General features: G+C 39.6%; 1 protein-coding gene and 1 long non-coding RNA gene across 2 annotated transcripts in view; one reads left to right on the forward strand and one right to left on the reverse strand.

Moving 5' to 3' along the window:
- PNPLA4 (patatin like phospholipase domain containing 4) overlaps positions 1-3,150 on the reverse strand; it is a 29,172-nt gene extending 26,022 nt beyond the window's left edge. Inside the window, 2 exon segments of the mRNA XM_033201670.1 lie at positions 1,641-1,833; positions 3,000-3,150. Of these exon segments, the coding sequence (XP_033057561.1) occupies positions 1,641-1,820 (180 nt within the window). The 5' untranslated portion in view covers positions 1,821-1,833; positions 3,000-3,150.
- Positions 3,151-3,220: 70 nt separating this feature from the next.
- Positions 3,221-22,567, forward strand: part of LOC117078306 — a 41,511-nt gene continuing 22,164 nt past the window's right edge. Inside the window, exon 1 of the long non-coding RNA XR_004434973.1 lies at positions 3,221-5,114. This is a non-coding gene — a long non-coding RNA (uncharacterized LOC117078306). The remainder of the gene's footprint in view (positions 5,115-22,567) is intronic.

Here is a 22,567-nt window from a genome sequence, read left to right on the forward strand (position 1 = left end):
CGTATTTGTCACAACAGTAAAAAGCTTGAGGAACTTACATCATCAGGAAGAACCAAGCAAACACGAATCTGAGTAGGTAGAAACATTTGCTAAAAAACACTCAAGGCTATCCTACAGGTGGATTATTTCAGATGCTAAATATAAAGGAACTAAAATAACCTTAAGTCAAAGGGTTACTTTGGCTGAAAAATTATTTTGAAGAAGAACAAATGAGGATGCCCTAAGGAAACGAAGAAAATTATTTTCTACCTTCCCATGGGAGCACCAGATAAAGACATCTTTTCATCATACCAGCACCATCAGACAACATAACCCAGTCTCTCATTTAGTGCAAAAAATAAATAACAATAGGTAAACTAATCTGAGAAGAGGATGGCATCAACTCTCCAATTCAGGTAAATTATTCAATGTCTTAACATGGCAGAATTTCAGTTAAGTATAAGTGGCTGTACTATTGCAGTATTTCCAAATCAGGTTAATTCTAAATCATATAATACATTTTTAATTTGCTGAGAATTGGAAACCAAGTCTACATAACTCCAAAGCTTAGGATTTGCCACAGCTCAAGAAAAGACTGCAGTAAAAAGGAAGAAGTAACACCCTGAGAGTCCCCTGCTTCAAAAATGAAACACAGTTATGGGAAGGAGGTAGCTTGTAATTCAAAGCATATGAATCTGCTAGTTTAGGGGGAATTTTCCCACCTCATTTATACCTTGCATGGCTTACAGTTCTCATCCTGTTTAATCTCTGCAGTTTTTAAATCAGTTTTCTAGTTCCCTGTAAATCAACCATATAAAGACAGGAAGATAAGTGGATTTCTGAATGATTGGCCTCAAATCTAGCTTCCCTTTGATAAGCAGCTCACAAAAGATCTGAAATGAGATTTTGATGATTAAAATTGCATAGTTTTAGAATTTTAAATGTGACTGAAATTCATTCTTGGGCATGAGGGTGTTAAATTATTATTTCATTATTGTTCAAAGCTGCTAAAGTATGTAATGATTAACAAATATATCCTCCAACTACAGAATCCAGCTCTCACAGTCAGTAAATGATTGATCACTGTCTGGATAGCAGAAAACAGATTTTTAAAACATAGATTGCATTAAATAAAATACTGAACGAAGACTTATTTGTATTACTTCTGGATAAATTGCTTGGAACTCACAGCTTCCTCTTACTGTGAGAATTAAAAAAGAATTAAATTCCTATACCATTCCACTTAATAGAAATTGCATGCCCACATTTTAATTTATATATCTATTTCTATGTAGCAGTGAGTAGAGACTTGTTGCCCACATGTTCAAGGCCTTGAAAACAGGCCCCATGCTCTTCTCATCATAGAAAGAAGAAATATCCTTTGCTTGAAAGGAACAGAGCTGGAATCTTAAGGATAAATAAAAACTCAAGAGTAATATGTCATTTTATTTCCTTATTTCACTATCACCCAAAATAATCTTTCCCACAACCAGAGCACAGATCCCTAATAATTACATCTTAAAAGAAAAGTCCTAATCCTTTCTGTTTCCAAGCAAAGGATTAATTCTCTGCCGTGTTAACTTAGTAGAGTCAATGCTCATGTTTGCCTTTGGGTCTTAATTTCTTGATGAGCAACACAGTCTAAGTTACTACTTAATTACCTCTATTTTTTCTGGTGCAGTTAGCAGAACAGAAGCAACCAAGGATCCCGCAGACGCCCCAGCGAAAGCTTTGACATCCTTCAGAAGTTTTTTGCCATGTCTGCAAAGTGCAGATGCTGCCCCCAAGTGGTAAATGCCCAGAAATCCACACGCTGCAAATGACAGGTTGATGTGCTTCATTCTAGCTGCAGCACTGGCAATACAAAAAGCAAAAATGCTGTAAGTTGGAATAGTTTATCCCACGTACTGTGTAGTCTTATGTTGATCATCGTTCCAAGGCTTTCTTCTAACATCATTCTCTGTTTTAAGCACAGTGGTTTCAATTAATTCTAATTAAACACAAGAATATTTCAAGGAAATCTTTTCTTTCCCTCCTCACCTTGACCCAAGTCTTATACATTAAAAACAAAGAAACAAACAAAAAAAAACCCCAACATTCCACATTTATTCGGTACATAGATTACGCAATCTACGATTTAATTACTTGGCAAGAAACAGATGTATACATTCCAATTGGCAAGGGCATTTGGTCTTTTCTCTTGACCCTTTGAAACGTTTTGCAGGGTGGGGGCGGCACTACCATTATGAAACAGAAAATTATTAGAGACCGTATCAAATTCTAAATGAACAATACATTTGTTCTTGGTAAGTGTATCAGAAAATTTCAAATATAGTTCCCTACTCCCCTTCCCCATTTCTATTATGAGCACCCATATTTTTATGAACGCCAATACAATCACTCAGTAATGCAATAAGCAATCACTCAACAATGCAATACATTTCTTTGCCAAGTATCTCAAGACTAACTGAGGTCATGACTGGCGAAGGCAATTTAAGGCTCCATGAAATGTCAGCCACGCCACTTTATACTTGGAACACATCTAAATAGAAAATTATGTTTTCCTATGCCTCAGTGCGCACTACTTGCCCATGTGAATGAAATTGTGCCTCCACAAGGCTGTCCATTCTGAAGGCCTCAGGGTTTCCTTGGGGGCCCGAGGGCCCCATTCAGGGACCCCAAGATGAGGCACATTGCAGGGCCTCGAATTTAGGGACCTAAGACCGCCTGTTCCTGATGCACCCGGCCAGGCCCTGTGAGGGCAGGAGGCTCGGCCGCCGCAGGCTGCGCTGGCGTCCGCGTAGACTGTACCCCAGTCAACGATCCGGGGGAGAGCCCCAGTTTTGATTCCACTTCTGCAAATGGGGATGGGAAGAGGTTTGGGTGCTCAGCATCCAGGCGGCCAGGCCCAGCCAGCACAGGCACAGTGCCCTCCGGCGGCTTGGAGGCCGGCGGAGCCGGGGTGGTCCCCGCATCAGTCCCGCAGAAGCACACCCTTGCTGGACCCCAGGGCTCCGTACCAATGCAGCCCCAGGACACTTCCGTGTTGAACGAGTCCCTTTAAGCAGATGGCGGCGCCCGACCGTCATTCAACGCCCTTCCGCCAACAAGGCAGAGCTACGCTCTACGCAACCCCGCCCATGAAAGTCCTGCGGCAGGGGTCGGTACCGCCTCCCGCGCAGGCATGTGACGTCATCGCGCCGACGCAGGCGTCCGCTCGGCCCCGCCTGCTCTATTTAAACTTCTGGATTCAAGATGGCCGCTAGACCGGAGCGTGCTCTCGCGCAGGCAAGACTTACTCGTTTAGATTCATGTTATCTTCGAGTATCTAGAGAGACATTTTAACCCACGCCCTAGAGAGGCGTTGTAATCCCTGCGTATCTTTTAACGCTACTTGGCCCTCACCTGCGAACCTACTGTTCTTTAATAATCCTCATTTTCTGTGCCCCGGAAGTGCCTTCTCCTCTTCGCGTCTGTTTTCCGGAAGTGGTTCTTCTCCCTCTCCACCCTTGCGCCCGCTTGGGCAGTCCAGCTGCCCCTAGGGCCGACTCAGTGGCTATTTGTCGGCTGAACATCCTGCAGTTTTTCAAGGTGTGCCTTTGGTTTTTTAAGAAGTGCTATCTAAAGGAAAGGCTGGACTATGGCTCTGGGGAACTTTCATATCCTCAGTTGACCTTAGGCTGTGTGACCTTGAGCAGGTAGCATAACCTGAGTTTCCCGCGTGCCCTATGTGCAGATTGAGATGATAAAATGAGAGGGCTAAATCGGAAAGCTCTTTCCACATAGCGGGCCGTTAGCAGGTGGCCATTTTGTCCTCTGGCACCACTGGCTCAGACTTAAGCAGCTTCACTGACCGCCAAGATTGCATGCCATGCCCACCAAGATTTAAAGGACTCTGATAATTCTTTCTCTCCCCAAACAGTGTTTTCCCTCTCTAATCTTAATAAGCAAGCCTGGAGGAATCTCTGAAGGCTCTCCAGGTCCCCTGGTTTAAGGGCAGAGATTTATTTTCTCTGAGGCTACAAAGGAGCATCTGGGAGATGAGAGAATTCTTCTACCTTAGGCAAAACAGAGAGGAGCGGTGGAGCGCTCCAAGTTGCCTCTGGCTTGAACTTTTTCTTTCTCTTTTGGTGTGTCGTCTCTGGCCAACAACACCTGTGAGTCCTTGATTTGGTGATTAGGGAAGATGTTTTTAATTCACATAACTATTCTTTAGAGAAAATTGATCCTGAAAACACCTTATTGCCTGATCATAGAATGACTGCATTACTCAGAATTCTTTACCTCCACTGGAATTTAGTGAAGGGAAGGCCCAACGTACATTAGGAAAATACAGGCACACTCCAGTCCTTAAACCTTCCACAATCCTCTAACTCTTTAAGGTCGAGTGTGATCCTCCCCAGACTGCATCTTCCAGGAAGTTCATGAGAAGGGAAGGATCCCAGGTCCCATCCCTGATCTCCTGAATCGGCATCTGCATTTTAACAGAATCCTGAAGCAGTGGTCTAACTCCTTTGGTTGTGGTATGGTTTGAATGTATACCTCCAAAATTCACATATTGAAATACCCCCAAGGTGATAGTATTAGGAGGCGGGGCCTTTGGAAGTTAATTAAGTCATGAGGGTGTAGCCCTCATGAATGGGATTAGTACTCTTAGAAAAGGGACCCCAGAGAGGTCTCTTTCCACCATGTAAGGATAAAAGTACAAGGAGAAGATGGTAGTCTGCAAACTGGAAAAGGGACCTCCTCAGAACCTGACCATCTTGGCATCTTGATCTCAGACTTCCATTTTCCGGAACTGTGGGAAATAAATTTCTTTTATAAACACTCAGTCAATGCTACTTTATTATAGCAGCCTGAATGGATTAAGACAGGTGGTCTGGTTTAAAGTGATGTGTCGGCATCAGAAGTTTAAGGAGAGACTAGATTCACAGAACCAGAATCTGGGATGCTGTTTACAGAGCAAGTATTTCCTGCATTTGGACACTGTCGGCAGGTCGATTCAGGAGACAGACGAAAACTTTATCACTGGGCAGGCTGGATGAACACCACAACTTTAAGATCTTTCACTTAAAGGAAAGATAAGGGCATCCACTATTTCTACACCTGGCTGGCAGAGTGAGAACTCACCAAGGGTAAGTCGCTTTGGAGCAGCAAAATGCTCCATAATTTAACTCTTAAAATTTTAAACTAGTATTTCCTCCTTACTCCCCTCTGTCTCGTATCGTATCTTCATGTAACTAGTTAAAAGTTCAGCTCCCAGCTGGGTGAGGTGGCATGTGCCTGTAGTCTCAGCCACTCAGGAAGCTCAGGTGGGAGGATTGCTTGAACCTAGGAGTTCATCTTCAGCCAGGGCAGTGTAGTGAGACTTCATCTCTAAAGAAAAAACAAAAGACAAAAAAAGTTCAGCTTTCTAATGTATGGAAGAATGTCATATTCATTCACATTTGTCTTTGTCATCTCATCACCAAGCCTAGCACTTGGCATATAGTATATGATCAATAAATATTTGTTTTGGATGTTGGATTTATGTAAATTACCATTGTGATCTGAAGATATAGTAATGTAATTGCCCTTTAAAACGTTTTTTTCTGTGATTAATTTGCTTATTTTTGCTCATCTGTTTTCGTTAGTAATTTAGTTTCAAACAGGTTTGTTTATTTAGCCATTTATCATATAATTATTAAGCATCTGTTGTATAGCAAGTGTTACATTGATACAGGTCATACATAGTTGAAAGAATTCAGCCCTTATGAGGGATGCAGAGTCCAGTGGGTAGGAAGACATCTGATGTGTAATTACAGAAGTGTGATGATATGGTATTGCAAAGCCATACACAGATGTCCTGGTTGTGCACACCAGCTACGGAGTAGGAAACCTTTAGCTCCGGGAGGTGCCTGCAGTAGCACCCAGCACAGAAACAAAATGCCCCAGCTTTCCTCTCCAGTGCTCCCTCCCAGGAGGTTTATTCTGTATCTCATACAGGAGGAGAAATGGACATGGATAAGGAATGCTTGTCCACACCCCTGCTCCAGGGAAAGGACCGTATCTCAGAATCTTTGAGTCTGATCAGTTCTTTCAGTCTACTCTCCTTGTGGTGTTATTTCATTTTCCAGTCTTGGCTTTTTTTGTTTTTTTTTTCTGGTTTTTTTTTTTTTGAGACAGAGTTTTGCTCTTGCTGCCCAGGCTAGAGTGCAATGGCACCATCTCGTCTCACCGCAACCTTCGCCTTCCGGGTTTAAGTGATTCTCCTGCCTCAGTTTCTTGAGTAGCTGGGATTACAGGCATGTGCCACCAAGCCCTGCTAATTTTGTATTTTTAGTAGCGACATGTTGGTCAGGCTGGTCTTGAACTCCCGACCTCAGGTGATCTTCCTGCCTCGGTCTCCCAAAGTGCTGGAATTACAGGCGTGAGCCACTGCTCTGGCCGGCATCTTAACACCTTAATACCTCTTGTTGGTCAACGTTACAAGTGATTGGTTTTTTTTTTAAAAAAAAACCAAATCTCTCATCATGTGTATTCAATATGCTTAGTTTATTCTGCCTCCTGCTTGATAACTGCTCTTCTTTGTCACTTCCTCCCCATATCTTGCAAACTGATCCCAATGAACTGTGCAGCTTAGATACATGCACTTTAATTTCAGGGGAGTGTGACCACACTGCTGGAGCACTGCCCTTTCCATGGGGGCTTCACAGTAATAACTCAAGATAACATGCCCTCTCTGCCTAGTTTAAGCAATATCTTGTCTTGAGACCACCGTGGACTTCAGAGAAAGGAACTTTTGCAATCTTGGAGTAGAATTCCCCATCCGAAACCATGGAAAGAGGGGCTACTTCTTTCCCATAGATCACCATCTCTAGGAACACAGTGAGGGAATAGATGAAAAAGGTCAGTGTGAATGCCACTATGTGGAGGGAGCCAGCCTGAAAACAGAGGCAGCTTAGCTGGATCCAGAGCTGAGAATGAGGTAGAGAGACACACACAGAGAGAGAAGAGAGAGAGAGAGAGAGACAGAGAGAGAGAGACAGAGACAGACAGGCACCTAGGTATGGTTGCAACTCTTGAACCTGTGGATGCAAATGTAATATTATACATTGAACTGAAAAATAGAGATGGTAAGGATTTCCTGAGTATTTCTGTTATTGTATTAGAATTCCTTAATTACAGTGCTTGTAACTGGTATTCTAGATAAGTATAAGATACAGCAGATAAGCTTTCAAAGGTTTCATGCATAAACAATGCATTTTATATTCCTGACTTGCTTTCCCCACTGCACCTACCCTTTTGTATTTGTTTAGTTAGCATTGAGTTTGTAAAGCTTGCAAATCAAACCATTCTTACTAATATAAGTGCTTTTTACGTTTCACATGGCTGTTTTCCGTTAGAAATATGCTATAAAAACTGACTGCTTAAAGGAACACTGGGTAAATTCTTTCTAAATGTAATAATATATTTTCAAAAAATATGAATTATATATATACTATATTATATATATTACATTATTACATATTTCTGTTATACATATGTTACATATTCATATAAAACAAAATAAGACTTTTCTTTGATAACGTTTGTGTTTTAGTCTGTTCAGACTGCTATAACAAAATATCCAGAACTGGGTGGCTAATAAACAATAGAAATGTGTTTCTCACAGTTCTAGAAGATGAACGTTCCAAGATAAGTCACTAGCAGATGGTGTGTGTTGAGTCCCTATTTCCTGGTTCATAGATGACAGCTTTTTCCCTGTCCTCACATGGTGGAGGGGGCAAGGAAGCTCTCTGTGGCCACTTTGATAAGGGCACTAAACCCATTCATGAGGCTCCACCCTCAGGACCTCCTCCCCTCCCAAAGACCCCACATCCGAACACCATCACCGTCGGGGATAGGATTCAACAAATACATTTTTGGGATGGGACACAAACATTCAGACCATAGCAATCTGAAAATATAATTCAAAATAGCCATCCTTTAGAAATATAATTTATTTGTGACTCAGTATATCTGATAATATATGATAATCTTTAGGTCTTTCAACATGATGTTGAAACTAAATATCAAACTATTTCTATTAAAGAGTAACATTTTAAAAATGTGACATTTATTTTATAAGCTTCATTTTAATTTAATATCTGAAGGGTTCCAAATGTAATATTATGCATTGAGCTGAAAAACAGAGATAGTAAAGCAGGTGAGCTTTCAGAGTTTTCATACTTAAATGATGTATTTTATAGAAAACAGGTTCAGATCCTTGATAGCCAGGTGGTGAGTATGTATGTGGTAACAAATGTACACATATCCTAAATATTTTTTAAAATCCCAATCAAAGAAAACCTGTATTCTCTGCTCTGTGTACTTCATTGCAAAGCAACTGTACAGTGGACATGGCTGCTAGGGGTCCACAAATTGTGCAGACATAAATACTGCTTTCTAGCCTTCAAATATTTTTGTTATCATGGAGCTGATTATTAAGGAAATAATATCAATGTCAAATAAGTAATATTGTTGGGTGACAGGTGGACAGCTTCAGTGCCTTATGCTCCATCAAATTCACCAAAATGCTGTGTTTTAATTTGGACTACAAGATCTAGTCATTATTGGTGCTTTATCAAAATAAACACCCTAACTACTAAAACATTTAATTATCTAATCACCTCATTTCAAAGAGACAAAATAAGGATTTTGGTCTATTCTTTGTTAGTAAAATGCCTTGCTTTCCTGAGCATCCACTCCTATTACTAGAATCTTATTATTAATATTTACTACACTTATTGTCTGCCCACTCCTTGCCATTCCTTTATAAACACTGTCTCATATCACTTGTACAGTGTTAAAAGATAGAAATATATGGGCCAGGCGCGGTGGCTCATGGTTGTAATCCTAGCACTTTGGGAGGCCGACGCAGGTGAATCACGTGAGGTTGGGAATTCGAGACCAGCCTGACCAGCATGGAGAAACCCCGTCTCTACTAAAAATACAAAATTAGCCGGGCATGGTGGCATGTGTCTGTAATCCCAGCTACTCAGGAGGCTGAGGCAGGAGAATCTCTTGAACCCGGGAGGTGGAGCTTGTGGTGAGCCGAGATGGCACCATTGCTCTCTAGCCTGGGCAACAAGAGTGAAACTCTGTCTCAAAAAAAAAGATAGAAATATATAATAGATGACCCCCCAAAAAAGAGAAATATATAATAAAGTTTAAGGTAGCCTTTCTATATCTTTGCAGAGGTTATAAGGCCAGGTTGCCCTGCTCTAAAGCCTGTGCGCAAATTAGTGAAATACTAAGCTCTTATTATGTGCCAAGCTTTGTGTTACTCGGCTACTATGAGTCTCAGAATCTTTCTTCCTTTAATTCTTTCTAGGGTCAGATTTGTGATTGGTATTCATATTTGGATATTTATAATTTGAAAATGGTAAAAGTCTTAATAGATGTTATATATGAGTTTATTTATAGCATTTAAAGAACTTGTTCACGTCTTGAAAAGAAAAGTAAAGCAAGCCTAGCAATTAATTAAAACTACCCTTCTCTATTGGTCATTTGCAGCAGTAACTCTTTTTTATGTCTCCTTTTCCTGGAAGCTATGTCATAAAGTAGGTGATTGTAAAACAAACATAATTTCCATTAGGAGCAATGTTATAAAAGGGGATTATGTTATTGGCTAAGGTCTTAACTACAAATAAATTATGTATCTATTCATTTGTCTTCACACCTTTGCTGTCATTAGATAAACTTTTTGTCTAATATATGAAAAGAGCTGGGCTAGGCATTAAAAATATATTTTAAAAGAATCTTAAGATAAACTGTTCCTTTAGTTCACTGTATTTTCTTGCTCCAATGTCCTTTCACACTTCTGTGTCCCATTAAGCCCTACTTTTTCTTCAAGGCCTAAATCAAACTCTACTTGTGGAGTTACAACCACCTCTGTTAATCTTTGCCATACCCTCATCTTTGTTACTGTGTATACATTATTGCTGTAGCATCTCTGACCATTTATTTCAGTTATAAATATGCTTGCCACTGCTCTTTAGGTTCAGAGTTCATTTGGAGCAGGGACTATGACTTGTACTTTTTGGCTTTCTCCTGCACACAGAAGTTAGCTAAAGCATAGTAAATGAGTAAATGTTTTTAATAAGAATCTTTAAACTGGGCTGGGCACAGTGGCTCACACCTGTGATCCCAGCACTTCGAGAGGCCAAGGTGGGCAGATCACCTGAGGTCAGGAGTTCAAGACCAGCCTGGACAACATGGTGAAACTCTGTCTCTACTTAAAATACAAAAATTAGCCAGGCGTGGTGGCAGTTTCCTGTCATCCCAGCTTCTCGGGAGGCTGAGGCAGGAGAATTGCTAGAATCTGGGAGGTGGAGGTTGCAGTGAGCCGAGATTGCACCGTTGCACTCCAGCCTGGGTGACAGAGTGAGATTCCATCTAAAAAAAAAAAAAAAAAATCTTTAAACTGCATGTTTCAGATATCTAACTAGCTTTAGCAGAGGAAAATATGCTACTTGGAATAATCAAGGAGCTGGAGGTAGTGCTAACTGCAGATATGGCTCGGTCAGGCACTCAGTGAATGCTGTTAGGGCCACGTATTAGTCTGTTCTCACGCTGCTATAAAGAAGTACCTGCGACTGGGTAATTTATAATGGAAAGAGGTTTAATTGACTCACAGTTCCACATGGCTGGGAAGGCCTCAGAAAACTTATAATCATGGCAGAAGGGGAAGCAGGCACCTTCTTCACAAGGCAGCAGGAGAGAGAGAAGTGAGTGAAGGGGGAAGAGGTCCTTATAAAACCATCAGATCTCATGGGAACTCACTTATTATCATGAGAACAGCATGGGGGAAACTGCTGCTATGATCCAATCACCTCCCTTCCTTGACACATGGGGATTATGGGTCCCTCCATCAACAGGTAGGAATTACAATTTCAGATAAGATTTGAGTGGGAACATAGAGCCAAACCATATCAGGCCACCATTTTGCCACTTCCTCTCTATGTTTCTTTTCTTAGTCTCATTCTTCAGGCAGCCCCACATCTTCTTAGCTTATCAGTGGAGAAGTCCTTTTATCATTATCTCCCTCCCAAATTTAGAAAAAGACTCCTGTTGATTCTGTTTTTATTACCTGCATGTCCTTGCAATAATCAAGGTGAACAGCAAATTATGATACATGACGGTTTGAGCCCATGATGAGATGAGCATGAACTGTGCAGACAGTGGGTAAGTATGAATGGATGCACTGCAAGTCCAGAGACAGTGGGTGGGGAAGCCCTCCTAGGAAGAGGCCTGGCAGACTCGATCCACCTGCCCACTGCAGTATTTGATAAATATTTGTTGAATTCAATGAAAGCAAAAAGGCAGCTGTAATCTCATAAAATGGGACAATTTGCTTTACTCCTTTTGATACATAAAACTATATAGTACATATCTAATTGGCACACATTCCTTCAAGAATAGGAACACAAGTATGATGTTTATTACAATGAAAAGTTAGTTGCAATATTAGATATATTCAAATGAACAGCATGTTACTTGGCATCAATATTGTCCAGCATTGAATTAACTATAGGGTTACTTGGCTTCTTTGAATTTCATGGGCTATTTTGGATGTGAGAGGGAGCATAAGACTTGCTCACCAAGTCAGTGTAAATGGATGATGTTTCACTGTGATAAATTTCCCCGTATGGAGCTGTGCTACTTAGAGTGGTGGCAAGAATCTTATCTTACACATAGGATGAAAGTAGATGCTAAGTAAATGTTTGTTTTTGACATCAGTGACAATAATGATAATGCTTTTCTGCCAAAAATTTTTAAGGAGTAGGAGGAGATCCCAAGGTTCTCTCCATCGTCTCTTACTTTAGAACATAGCATCATAAGGCATTTTGAAAAAGAGAATAGTCACCATTTAGTGGACATCTTTTAAGGTATCATATTTTGTGTTAGAGCCATAAATAAATATGCTATTGACATAAACTTTCAAAAATGTTGTTTACAACAACTTCACTAAATTTCTAACGAAAGTAACATAATATCCCAAACCATACAGATACATTCCCTATTTGGAAGACTACAAAAAGAAGAGGTAAAATGGATCAGGCGTCTGAGCTAGAAGTTACAGTGAAATTCCGAAAGGGCCCTGGCTGACATGTAGAAGGTGGCTCTAGTTTCAAGCTCTCTTATTATGACTTGAATTCTCAGAAAACCAGCAGAGAAGTGGGGGATAATAGAACCCAATAACATGTGGGATAATATTTGTTGAATTTATGAATTGATTCTATCATTCCTGGGGAAAAAATTCCCAAGTTCTAATGAACTGCCATCGATTCCTGTAAGCAGCTAAATTTAAAATAATGAAAACCAGGATTCACCCTCTGTGAAGGAAAGAGATGGCAAGTTCAAAGTCATTCCAACAGTATTAATTACATGGGAAAGCCTATCCCCAGGTATACCCGCCTAAGATGTGTTTTGCATTTTAAAATTCCCAAATGGAGGCTGGAGAGTCCTATTTATATTGTCCTTTTAAGCACCAAGCTTTCTTTCCTATATTTTATTCTCTCTCCTCATCTTGAGGGAGCATGATCCCACTCTTAAGATGCGTTAGAAATGTCATATTAAGACAGTAAACCTTTCATAATATAAACATTTGAGTAGCCACATAGCACCTTCACATCTCACTTAAAAAGCAACAGTAGAAGCTGGGCATGGTGGCTCACGCCTGTAATCCCAGTACTTTGGAAGGCTGAGGCGGGCAGATCACTTGAGGTCAGGAGTTCAAGACCAGCCTTGCCATCATGGTGAAACCCCATCTCTACTAAAAATACGAAAAAATTAGCTGGGCTTAGTGGCAGGTGCCCGTAATCCCAGCTACTTGGGAGGCTGAGGCAGGGGAATCGCTTGAACCCGGGAGGCAGAGGTTGCAGTAAGCCGAGATCACTCCTCTGCACTTCAGCCCGAGCGACAGAGTGACCGTCTCAAAAACAAAACAAAACAAAACAAGACAAAAAAAAAAAGCAACTGTAAGAAGCAGAACACATCATAAATATACCATAAGGTTTAGGTTCTTCAAAAGGCTCTTTATCATTCTGGAATTTGGTTTTCCTGTATCTTCATGTATATCTACACCAAACTTTAGAAAATTCACTGCACACCAAAGATGAGGACATTTTTCTAGTTTTATCAGATAAAATAATTCAGATTCTGTAGGGTATAGAAACATTTATAAGATAATACTTTAAAGAGGAGTGAGCTTCATTTCACCATTCTGTGAACCTAGGCAAAAGTTACATTCACTTCTGTTGGAAAAGAAACTGAAATGACATTTTTGCTTAATTGTTAAAAGAGAAGTACCTTCTGTTAATGCGGACAAACACATTGGTTCAATGACCCCAATTTTACTTATACTTAACATCCACCCAAACTGTATTTTCATTAACTGTTGATGTGATTGTTGAAAGTGCAGGTCATTTTCCATCACTTACATGTTTTCAAATATCTTTTTTTACTTTCTATACTCATTTTGTTTTTTACTTTGTATACTAGAATGGCAAATGATTATGCTGTATGCAACACAAACCTCTCTGTATGTACTTTTAATTTCTATTTTGTGTTTTTAGAGGAAAGAGTGTTAAGTTTATGGTTTTTTAAATTTACTTAACACACACTTGCATGGTGTTTACTGTGTGTGTCTTCTAACAACCTTACAGATATCAATGCATTTAATCATCTTAATAATGCTGTGAGGTATGTACTGCACTGGCACTGGCATTTTAAGGGTGGCTAAATGATCTACAAAGAGACTAAGTAACCTTCTCAAGATCACACATTTGATCAGTAGCAGAGCCAGGATTAATTTCTTCACCATTTTGCCATGGTGCCTCCCCAGTGCCAAAGTCAAAAGTCGCAAAGTAGACCCATATTCACAGGCTGTTTATGGCAGGCATTTTCATAGAGACATTGATAAGTGAATTGAGAAATGAGGCTGTCCAGCTGTACCCCAGCAGCATCTTGAGAGGCTCATCCTCCTCTACCAAGCTATTAAATGTTGAGTTACCAAGACTTACACTTGGGGTCTATTTCCTTGTGCCAACTAGGGGACACCATTCCTGCCCAAAGCTTTGGTGCGGCCTCCACATCAGGTAGTGTGATAACATGAGGACTCCCAATTTGGACTGCCTACTTATGCGTAGGAACCAACTCAGGATATAACTCAGGGAAAGCCCCTGCCTAGGTGAAGGGGGAAAGCCCATCCTGCCACTAGCACAGTCGCGGTGTGGGAGAAGGAAAAAGGGGTACCAAGGTAGAAAATATGCTTCTTCCGCCATCTTCATGGTTCTATGTTGGGAGTGCTCTTGTAGACACACACAGGAAGGTAAAGGGCATGCCTGTTTTCCCACGCATGGCCTTGGGGAGCTATAATACTCTAGTACAGTGGTTCTTAATTCTGCTGCTTTTGATGAGTTTAGGATGGAGCTGAGGCATCAATATGATTTTGGTGGTGGGGAGTCGGTGGGGTGGGGGTGGCGGGGTGGAGTTGAGGGGACCTCTCGGGTGAATCTAATGTATAGCTAGGGTTGAGAACCACGATTCTTAGAGAAGTTCTCTGGTTGGTCAACATGGCACCAGGGCTGTAATGCAGGTTTGGGAGAGGGATATGCCTAGATCCTGAGCTAACATAAGCAGCCTGGTGATCAAGGGATCTGGAAGATTCTGCACACCCTGATGAGGAGTGACAGAATGGCTGAGTGAATCCAGGCTGACCTGAGATGGGGATGCAGTCCTGGGGATAAAGAGAACGGAGGCGAGACCAGGGCCATGGAGTCCAGCATCAGGAACATAGCTGGTGCCACACGTGCCAGGTGCAGCCTCAGGGAATGCCAGTCCAGGAACCACCCAGACCAACAGAGATAGCACAGAGCCTTCTGGTACTTGATCAGACCTCCCATTTCTTCCCCACAAAGTCCTAGGAACAGTGCTGGATATACCATTTGCAGGGTCCAGTGCAAAAGGGAAATGAAGAACCTGTGCACAAAAAGCAGGAAAAAAATTGCCATTACTAGGTTTTTCCTTACTTCTGTGGCCTATCTCCCTCAATTTGTTAAAGAGTTTTAAATTTGCTATTTAATGTCTAAGTAAAGAAAAAATTGTAAATAATTAATATGAAACTTCACCACTCATGTTTATATTGCATGATGCCAGTTTTAAAGACAAATATCAGAGCATTTAAGTAGGATGTGGGATTATCACAATCACACAACCATGTTTTATAGCCTGCACATGCACATGCTTTTCATTCTTTCCTGAATAGTGAGGATGCTTTGCAAAACTAGCCCAACTTTTCTGATTCCACTTCTTGATATGCACACATTGCACCAACACTTTCCACCTGCTGAGTGAGGAAGGCCTGAAAGGAAAAGAACATGGGCTTCTCTATCTTTTGCTTTCCTCTATGTCATCATTTTGAGCTTAAGTGGCTGGCCAATCCAGAAGATGACATGGGTAGGTAGGAAAGGTTTTAACAGGCTTCCCTGGTCACATGTGTTTCTTAGTATACATTTGCTTTCTCTCTGCTTTCGAAGAAAATTCTGGTTCAAATGGGAAAATGTGGCATCCGAGGCTGGCAGCATTTCTTCTAAATCAACCATGAGTATAGCACTGTCCTTTTGTACTTGCTTTGAGACTATGTGATCTCCCATGCGTTGTGGGTCTGTTGTTCTTCTGTGCTCATGAAGCATCACAGACCCTATGTGTACGACGCAGGCGGCTGAGAACAGCAGATGTACACATTGCCAGTATCTGCTCTGCTCATGTTTATACATCAGTGTCCCATCAGATGTCCATTAGAAAACACAAGTTCAAATATAAAATCACTACAGATCTCAAGACGGACACAGTGTAGCATTAATCCAAGTATGGGGTCCTTCTGAGCATGGCATCCTTCTGAGCATGAGCCCTGTCTGACTGTGCCAGCTACCTCCCCATGAATCTGGTCCTGCTCAGGGATGCTTTCCAGTATTCCCAGTTAACATCTCACAGAAAATGGGGAGAGAAGAAACTTTCTGCTCTGCATGAAATGAGACTGTTGTGATTATTAGATACTAGTCATAACATGAAAGAACAAAATAACTAACTCTCGGCTATTTGTTTAAAGTTTCTGTTCCTGAGATTCATTTTCTTAGCTAAGACTGCTTGGTTGCTGAGAGAAAAAGCAGAAATTATATGTGGATAAGAAAATTACTGTTAGAATATACTTGCTAAAAAAGTCGATTTTAAGTGTTCTTGTCACAAAAAAATGATAAGTATAGAGATAAGACATGTTAATTAAGTTGATGTGGCATTCCACAATGTAAACATATTTCAAAGCATATTATACGTGATAGTTATGTAAAATTTTTCTTTGTCAATTTAAAAAATAATAATACAGAACCCGGGGAAGAGGGGATGTCTAGGGGATTGGCACTAGGAAGTGGAAAGCCACCAGAAACCATGTGTCCTCTTTGTATTTCCAGGGTCCTGTGGATTCTCACTTAGCATCTCTTACTTCCATTCCAGGAGATCTACTTTCTCTGCTTCTCAGTGTGCACCCCATGACCAAACGTGGCAGCCCTCAGCTCTGGAGTTTACACAACCTCAGCTCAGTCTAACAGCACAGACAGTGTAGAGTCTAATTTTCCTAGTCCATATTTCTGGCAGAGAGAATGTGGTTGGACAAATGTCCCTGGTCCTAGCAGTGATGAATGGTGAGGACTGGGGGACCGGGACTTGGAAGCTCATGGGCTGGACAATATTCCTGAAGTTTTCTACTGTACCCTTCATACTTGGTTAAATGTCCTGGTCATAAGTTAACTTTCTAATAGATAAATCATACATCTAGATCTAGATATCTGGTTTTTCTCTTACTATGTTTACATTTTTTTTTTTTTTTGGTAACTGGATCAATATAGAAGATGAGCACAACATTTAAAAATGAAAGATAATGAAAATAATCTGGGAGCAGTTGCAGAGCCCAGGCCATGTGCCAGTATCTTTGCTCATCGTGTTGTATTCATTATGTCAGTGTCCACAATAAGCACCCTGGAGCTGGGTAAAGGCACTCACCCCAAAACTCCAAGGCCCTTTCCCAGGGGCATGCACAGGAAGGAAGCAGAGCCAGGAAAGAAATCCAGGTTCAAGTCGGTGCTCAGAGCCTGCACTCTTTTTACTAGAAAATAATAAACATGAGCTGGCTTGATTATATACTCTGTTGAGAAACTATCATCATCATTATAGCCCTCGCTTTCTCCCTGGTGATTCATTGACTTCTGTCGGAGTTCAGAAAACTTCTGATGCTTGATTTTTTCAAGGAACTCAATTAAAAAGATAGTAGCAATTAAGCACAGCAGATTGTCACAAATGTTTGCCCTTAGTTAATGAGTGACTTTCAGAATAGCACTAGTGTGTCCTCCAAGATTACATGCATAATCCCACAAAAATTGATGCCAAGTGGGCGTGACCTGCGTGTGAAAGTAGATTTCTTGTGTCTTCAAGATGTTTTTCTATAACTGTTTCCAGTCTGCCCCCTGCTGGCTGATGAGAATTGGATATTGCAAATCACAGACCCAGGCAAGTAAATGCCAGAGAGAGAAGCTACACTTCCCTGGGTTGAAAGAGCCAAGGAGGTCTCAATTTCACAAGGCCTTAGTCCATTCAAAGCCAGCTGACTCTCCCACCACCTGTATTTTACCCTTTCCCAAACCAGCTCCAGGGAGGCGTCAGAAAGTTTTCAGATCAATTTTATCATCTGCTTGCATCTACCTGTGCTGCATGGCAAAGACTGCTTTATGTTACCTATCTGAATCATGATTGAAATCTCAGTGCAAAATTAAATTGATATTGAAAAGAGAGTAACTTAGATTAGTGTTCATCATTTTTGTGTCTCTTGTTTCATGCATCCTTTACCTTGACTCTGCAGAGCTCTTACTGATTTTAAACATAGATGAATTGATTTTGTCCAGAATTAAAAAATCAGTCATAGAGCATAGCTACTTGTTTAGACTGTTTTTAATTTTAATTTTAATTTAAATGTTCACTAGATTACCAAATAATCATTACTTTATTAAGACCACTTTATGGATTCATTTTATTTTTTTAGTGAAGCAAACTAAAAGTTAAAAATGAACATGAAACAATTTCTACATTAAGTAGCATAATTATTCATTAGATCTTAAAATTAAAAGTACTGCTAATGTAACCTTTAGGATATGAAGATAGGCTTTAGAATTATGTTTGTGTGTGGATACACACACTCAATGGGGACTATTTATTTCACAAAATAAATATATGTTATTTCTATTCTTGTTGGAATTTAGTTCTTAAAAAATTTTTTTTTTCTGATTTCCAAAGAAATACATATTCATCATAGAAAATTTAAACAATACAAACAGGAATTAAAAGACTACCTATATAAAATTATATGTATGATATATTCACACACATATAGGTAAAAACATTTTGTAATTTACTTTGTAGAAATTTCTATCTCAAATGTAATATGAAACAGTATATCAGAACCTACCAATATAAGTTATAACCTAATAAAAGAGCTGCCAGTAATTTAAGTTCTTACATAGTAAGTTACCTAATATTATGAATATACATGACTCCTTTTACATGTTTTGTTTTCAGACATCAATAACCTAGACTCATGAATATCATTTTTGCACATAATAGTTATGGATAGATCAAAGATTGTATTAGATGTTGGTGTCTGATTATTTACTAGGCTTTTTCACCACTGAAATGATTTCTCACCCACTGTTTTTAACAACCATGCTGGTGGAATTTGTGTCCTAATAAATTTATAAATTATGACATACCAGGGGCCTCAATACTAGAAACATTAAATGCACGAATGGCAAGGATGTCTATAAAGTAATAGGATATATTTTTAGCACATCTATCCGTACTCATACTTTCAAGCAAGTGTTTTCATCAACATAGGTTAAGAGCTTACCAGCTGTTTCCATAATTGATGAATGTGTTTCCATGAATGTATGTATTCATCAATATCAACTGAGAGTGCTCTGTGTGTTGGCATTTTCATAGGCACTGTGGACATAATAATGAATGAATGACACAGGTAGTCTGCAGTCTAAGGAGGGGGAAAGATGATAGCCATTGCAATATAGGAATCTAAGCCATAAGTGAAAGGTGGTACAAGACAATGTGGGATCTTACCCACTCCAGTCCCAGGGGTCAGGTCACATGTGAAAACAACATGATTCCTGTGCTCAATCTTGGCCATTGGAATTCCAGGGCATGGCTGAACAGTTGAGAAGGTACCTTAATCAGGATTGTATCATAGTCCCAGAAAAAGGAGAGAGCTCTTTTGGAATTGCCTTCAAAGGTTGAGGGTATTTTGTTGAATAGCCTATAGGAAAGTAAGTGATAACATTTGATGTAATTTGTATTCTTTTTCTCTAAGCTAAAGTCTAACATGTAATACCTGCTGCTGGGTCAGTGTAGTATTAGAGTCACATTGACCTTTTAATAGCTCCAGGGTTTAACAGAGGGACAAGCATGAAGTAGATGCTCAATGGATGCTTATCAATAACTGACTACAAGAAAGCTGACCAAATGATTGAAGCACAACTGGAAAATTCTAGTCTAAAACCAGATAGGTGTGAGTGCTGAGAGAGATTTGCTTGTATAGCTTGCTAATTGATTATATTGCTTCCAGGAACTCTCCTGTAGTAAGAGACCCACTTGAACAAGTGAGGGCAGGTTGCCAATTCAAGTATTGGCAGCCTGAATATGCCTTGACTATTCAAGTTGAGTACTTTGATGAGGGCTATAAGCATTTGGATTTTAATGTTCTGATACATTTTAAATCAAACAATTAAATATATATACACACACACACATATATATATAAAGTTCACTTTAAAATTACTCAGTTTGCAAGTATGTTGATACCTTTACATATGTACACACATTTACAGACTGCAAGTTTAATTGGTGTGACTTCAGGTAAGTCAGCATTTGCTTTTCTTGATTCATGCAGATTACCTGGTTCAAATCCAGGTTCCACCATCTATGGCTGTGTTACCTTGGGAAGGTTACTTAACCTCTCAGTGCCTCAGTTTCTTTCTTTTTAATTTTTTTTTATTTTCAATTTTTGTGGATACATAGTAGGCATATATATTTATGGGGTACCTGAGATGTTTTCATACAGGCATGTAATGTGTAATAAGCATACCAGGAAGAATGGGGGTATCCATCCCCTCAAGCACTTATCCATTGAGTTGTAAACAATCCAATTACACTCTTTATTTTAAAATGTATGGTTATTATTGACTGTAGTCACCCTCTTGTGCCATCAAATAGTAGGTCTTATTCATTCTATTGTTTTGTACCCATTAACTATCCTCACCTGTCTCCCACCCCACCCCCAGTAACCTTCCCAGCCTCTGGTAACCATCCTTCTACTCTCTATCTCCATGAATTCAATTGCTTTGATTTTTAGATCCACAAATAAGTGAGAACATGTGATGTTTCTGTGCCTGGCTTATTTCACTTAACATAATTATCTCCATTTCCATCCATGTTGTTGCATATACTGAATCTCATTCTTTTTTATGGCTGAACAGTACTCCATTGTGTATATGTACCACATTTTCTTCATTCATCGGCTGGTGTTGGTGGACACTTAGGTACTTCCAAATGTTAGCTATTGTAAACAGTGCTGCAACATATGTTGGAGTGCAGATATGTTTTCGATATACTGATTTCCTTTCTTTTGGGCATATACCCAGTAGTGGGATTGCTGGATCATACAGTAGCCCAAATTTTAGTTTTTTTTAGAAACCTCCAAACTGTTCCTCATAGTGGTTGTACTAATTTACATTCCTGCCAATAGTGTACAAGGGTTCCCTTTTCTCCACATCCTCACCAGCATTTCTTATTGCCTGTTTTGTGAATATAAGCTATTTTAATTGGTGTGAGATTATATCTAATTTAGTTTTAATTTGCATTTCTCTGATGATCTGTGATGTTGAGCACCTTTTCGTATGCCTGTTTGCATTTGTATGTCTTCTTTTGGGAAATGTCTATTCAAATTTTTGGCCCACCTTTTGATTGGATTATTAGATTTTTTTTCTGGAGAGTTATTTGAGCTCCTTATCTATTCTGGTTATTAATCTCTTGTCAGATGGATAGTTTGCAAGTATTTTCTCCCATTCTGTGGGTTGTCTCTTCACTTTGTTGATTGTATCCTTTGCTGTGCAGAAGGTTTTAAACTTGATGTGATCCCATTTGTTCATTTTTGCTTTTTCCTCTGCTTTTGGGGTATTCTTCAAAAAATTTTTGCCCAGACCATTGTCCTGGAGATATTCCTCAACGTTTTCTTGTAGTAGTTTCATGATTTGAGGTCTTAGGTTTAAGTGTTTAATCCATTTTGATTTGATTTTGATATATGGTAAGAGATAGGGGTCTAGTTTTATTCTTCTAAATATGGATATCCGGATTTTCCAGCAACATTTATTGAAGAGACTATCTTTTCCCCAGTGTATATGCCTGGTACCTTTGTCAAAGATGAGTTCACTGTAGGTGTATGGATTTGTTTCTGGGTTCTCTATTCTGTTCCACTGGTCTGTGTGTCCACTTTTATGCCACTATTATGCTGTTTGGGTTGCCATAGCTGTGTAGTATAATCTGTAGTCAGGTAATGTGATTCCTCCAGTTTTGTTCTTTTTGCTTACTATAGTTTGGCTATGCTGGGTCTTTTGTAGTTCCATATAAATTATAGGATTGTTTTTTTCTATTTTTGAGAAGAATGTCATTGGCATATTGGTAGGAATTGCACTGAATCTGTAGGTTGCTTTGGATAGTATGAACTTTTTAACAATATTATTCTTTGAACCCATATACATGGAATATTTTTCCATTTTTTTGTGTCCTGTTCAATTTCTTTCATCAGTGTTTTATAGTTTTTATTATAGAGATCTTTCACTTGTTTCATTAATTCCTAGGTATTATATTTTATGTATGGCTATTTTAAATTGGATTACTTCTTAAATTTCTTTTTCACCTTGTTCACTGTTGGCATATGGAAATGCTACTGATTTTTGTAGGTTGATTTTGTATCCTGCAACTTTACTGAATTTGTTTATCAGTTCTAATAGTTCTTTTGTATAGTCTTTAGGTTTTTCTAAATATAAGATTGTATCATCTGCAAATAAGGATAATTTGACTTCTTCCTTTCTAATTTGGATGCCCATTGTATCTTTCTCTTGTCTGATTGCTCTAGCTAGGACTTCCAGTGTTATATTGAATTAACGGTGGTGACAGCGGTCTAATTTTCTTTTCTGCTGTAATAGAACAGCACTGAGTTCAGTGCTACTGCTGTGAGGCATGGGGTGGATGGCGTTGGTGATTCAGGAGTATTTTTTCTCTCTCTTTAGTGCCTCTTTCAGTGATACGAAGTTGAAACCAGGTCCTATGAGTGCTCATCTGATTTTTAGTACTTATGAAGATGTTTTTGTCTGTGTGTGTGTAAATATTTGTTAACTTGGTGTCCTTGCTGGGGGACAATCTATAGAGCTTTCTGTTCTGCTCTCTTGTTCTA

Source organism: Trachypithecus francoisi, unplaced genomic scaffold, assembly GCF_009764315.1.
Source record: "Trachypithecus francoisi isolate TF-2019V2 unplaced genomic scaffold, Tfra_2.0 Contig00208, whole genome shotgun sequence".
NCBI classification, from domain to species: domain Eukaryota; kingdom Metazoa; phylum Chordata; class Mammalia; order Primates; family Cercopithecidae; genus Trachypithecus; species Trachypithecus francoisi.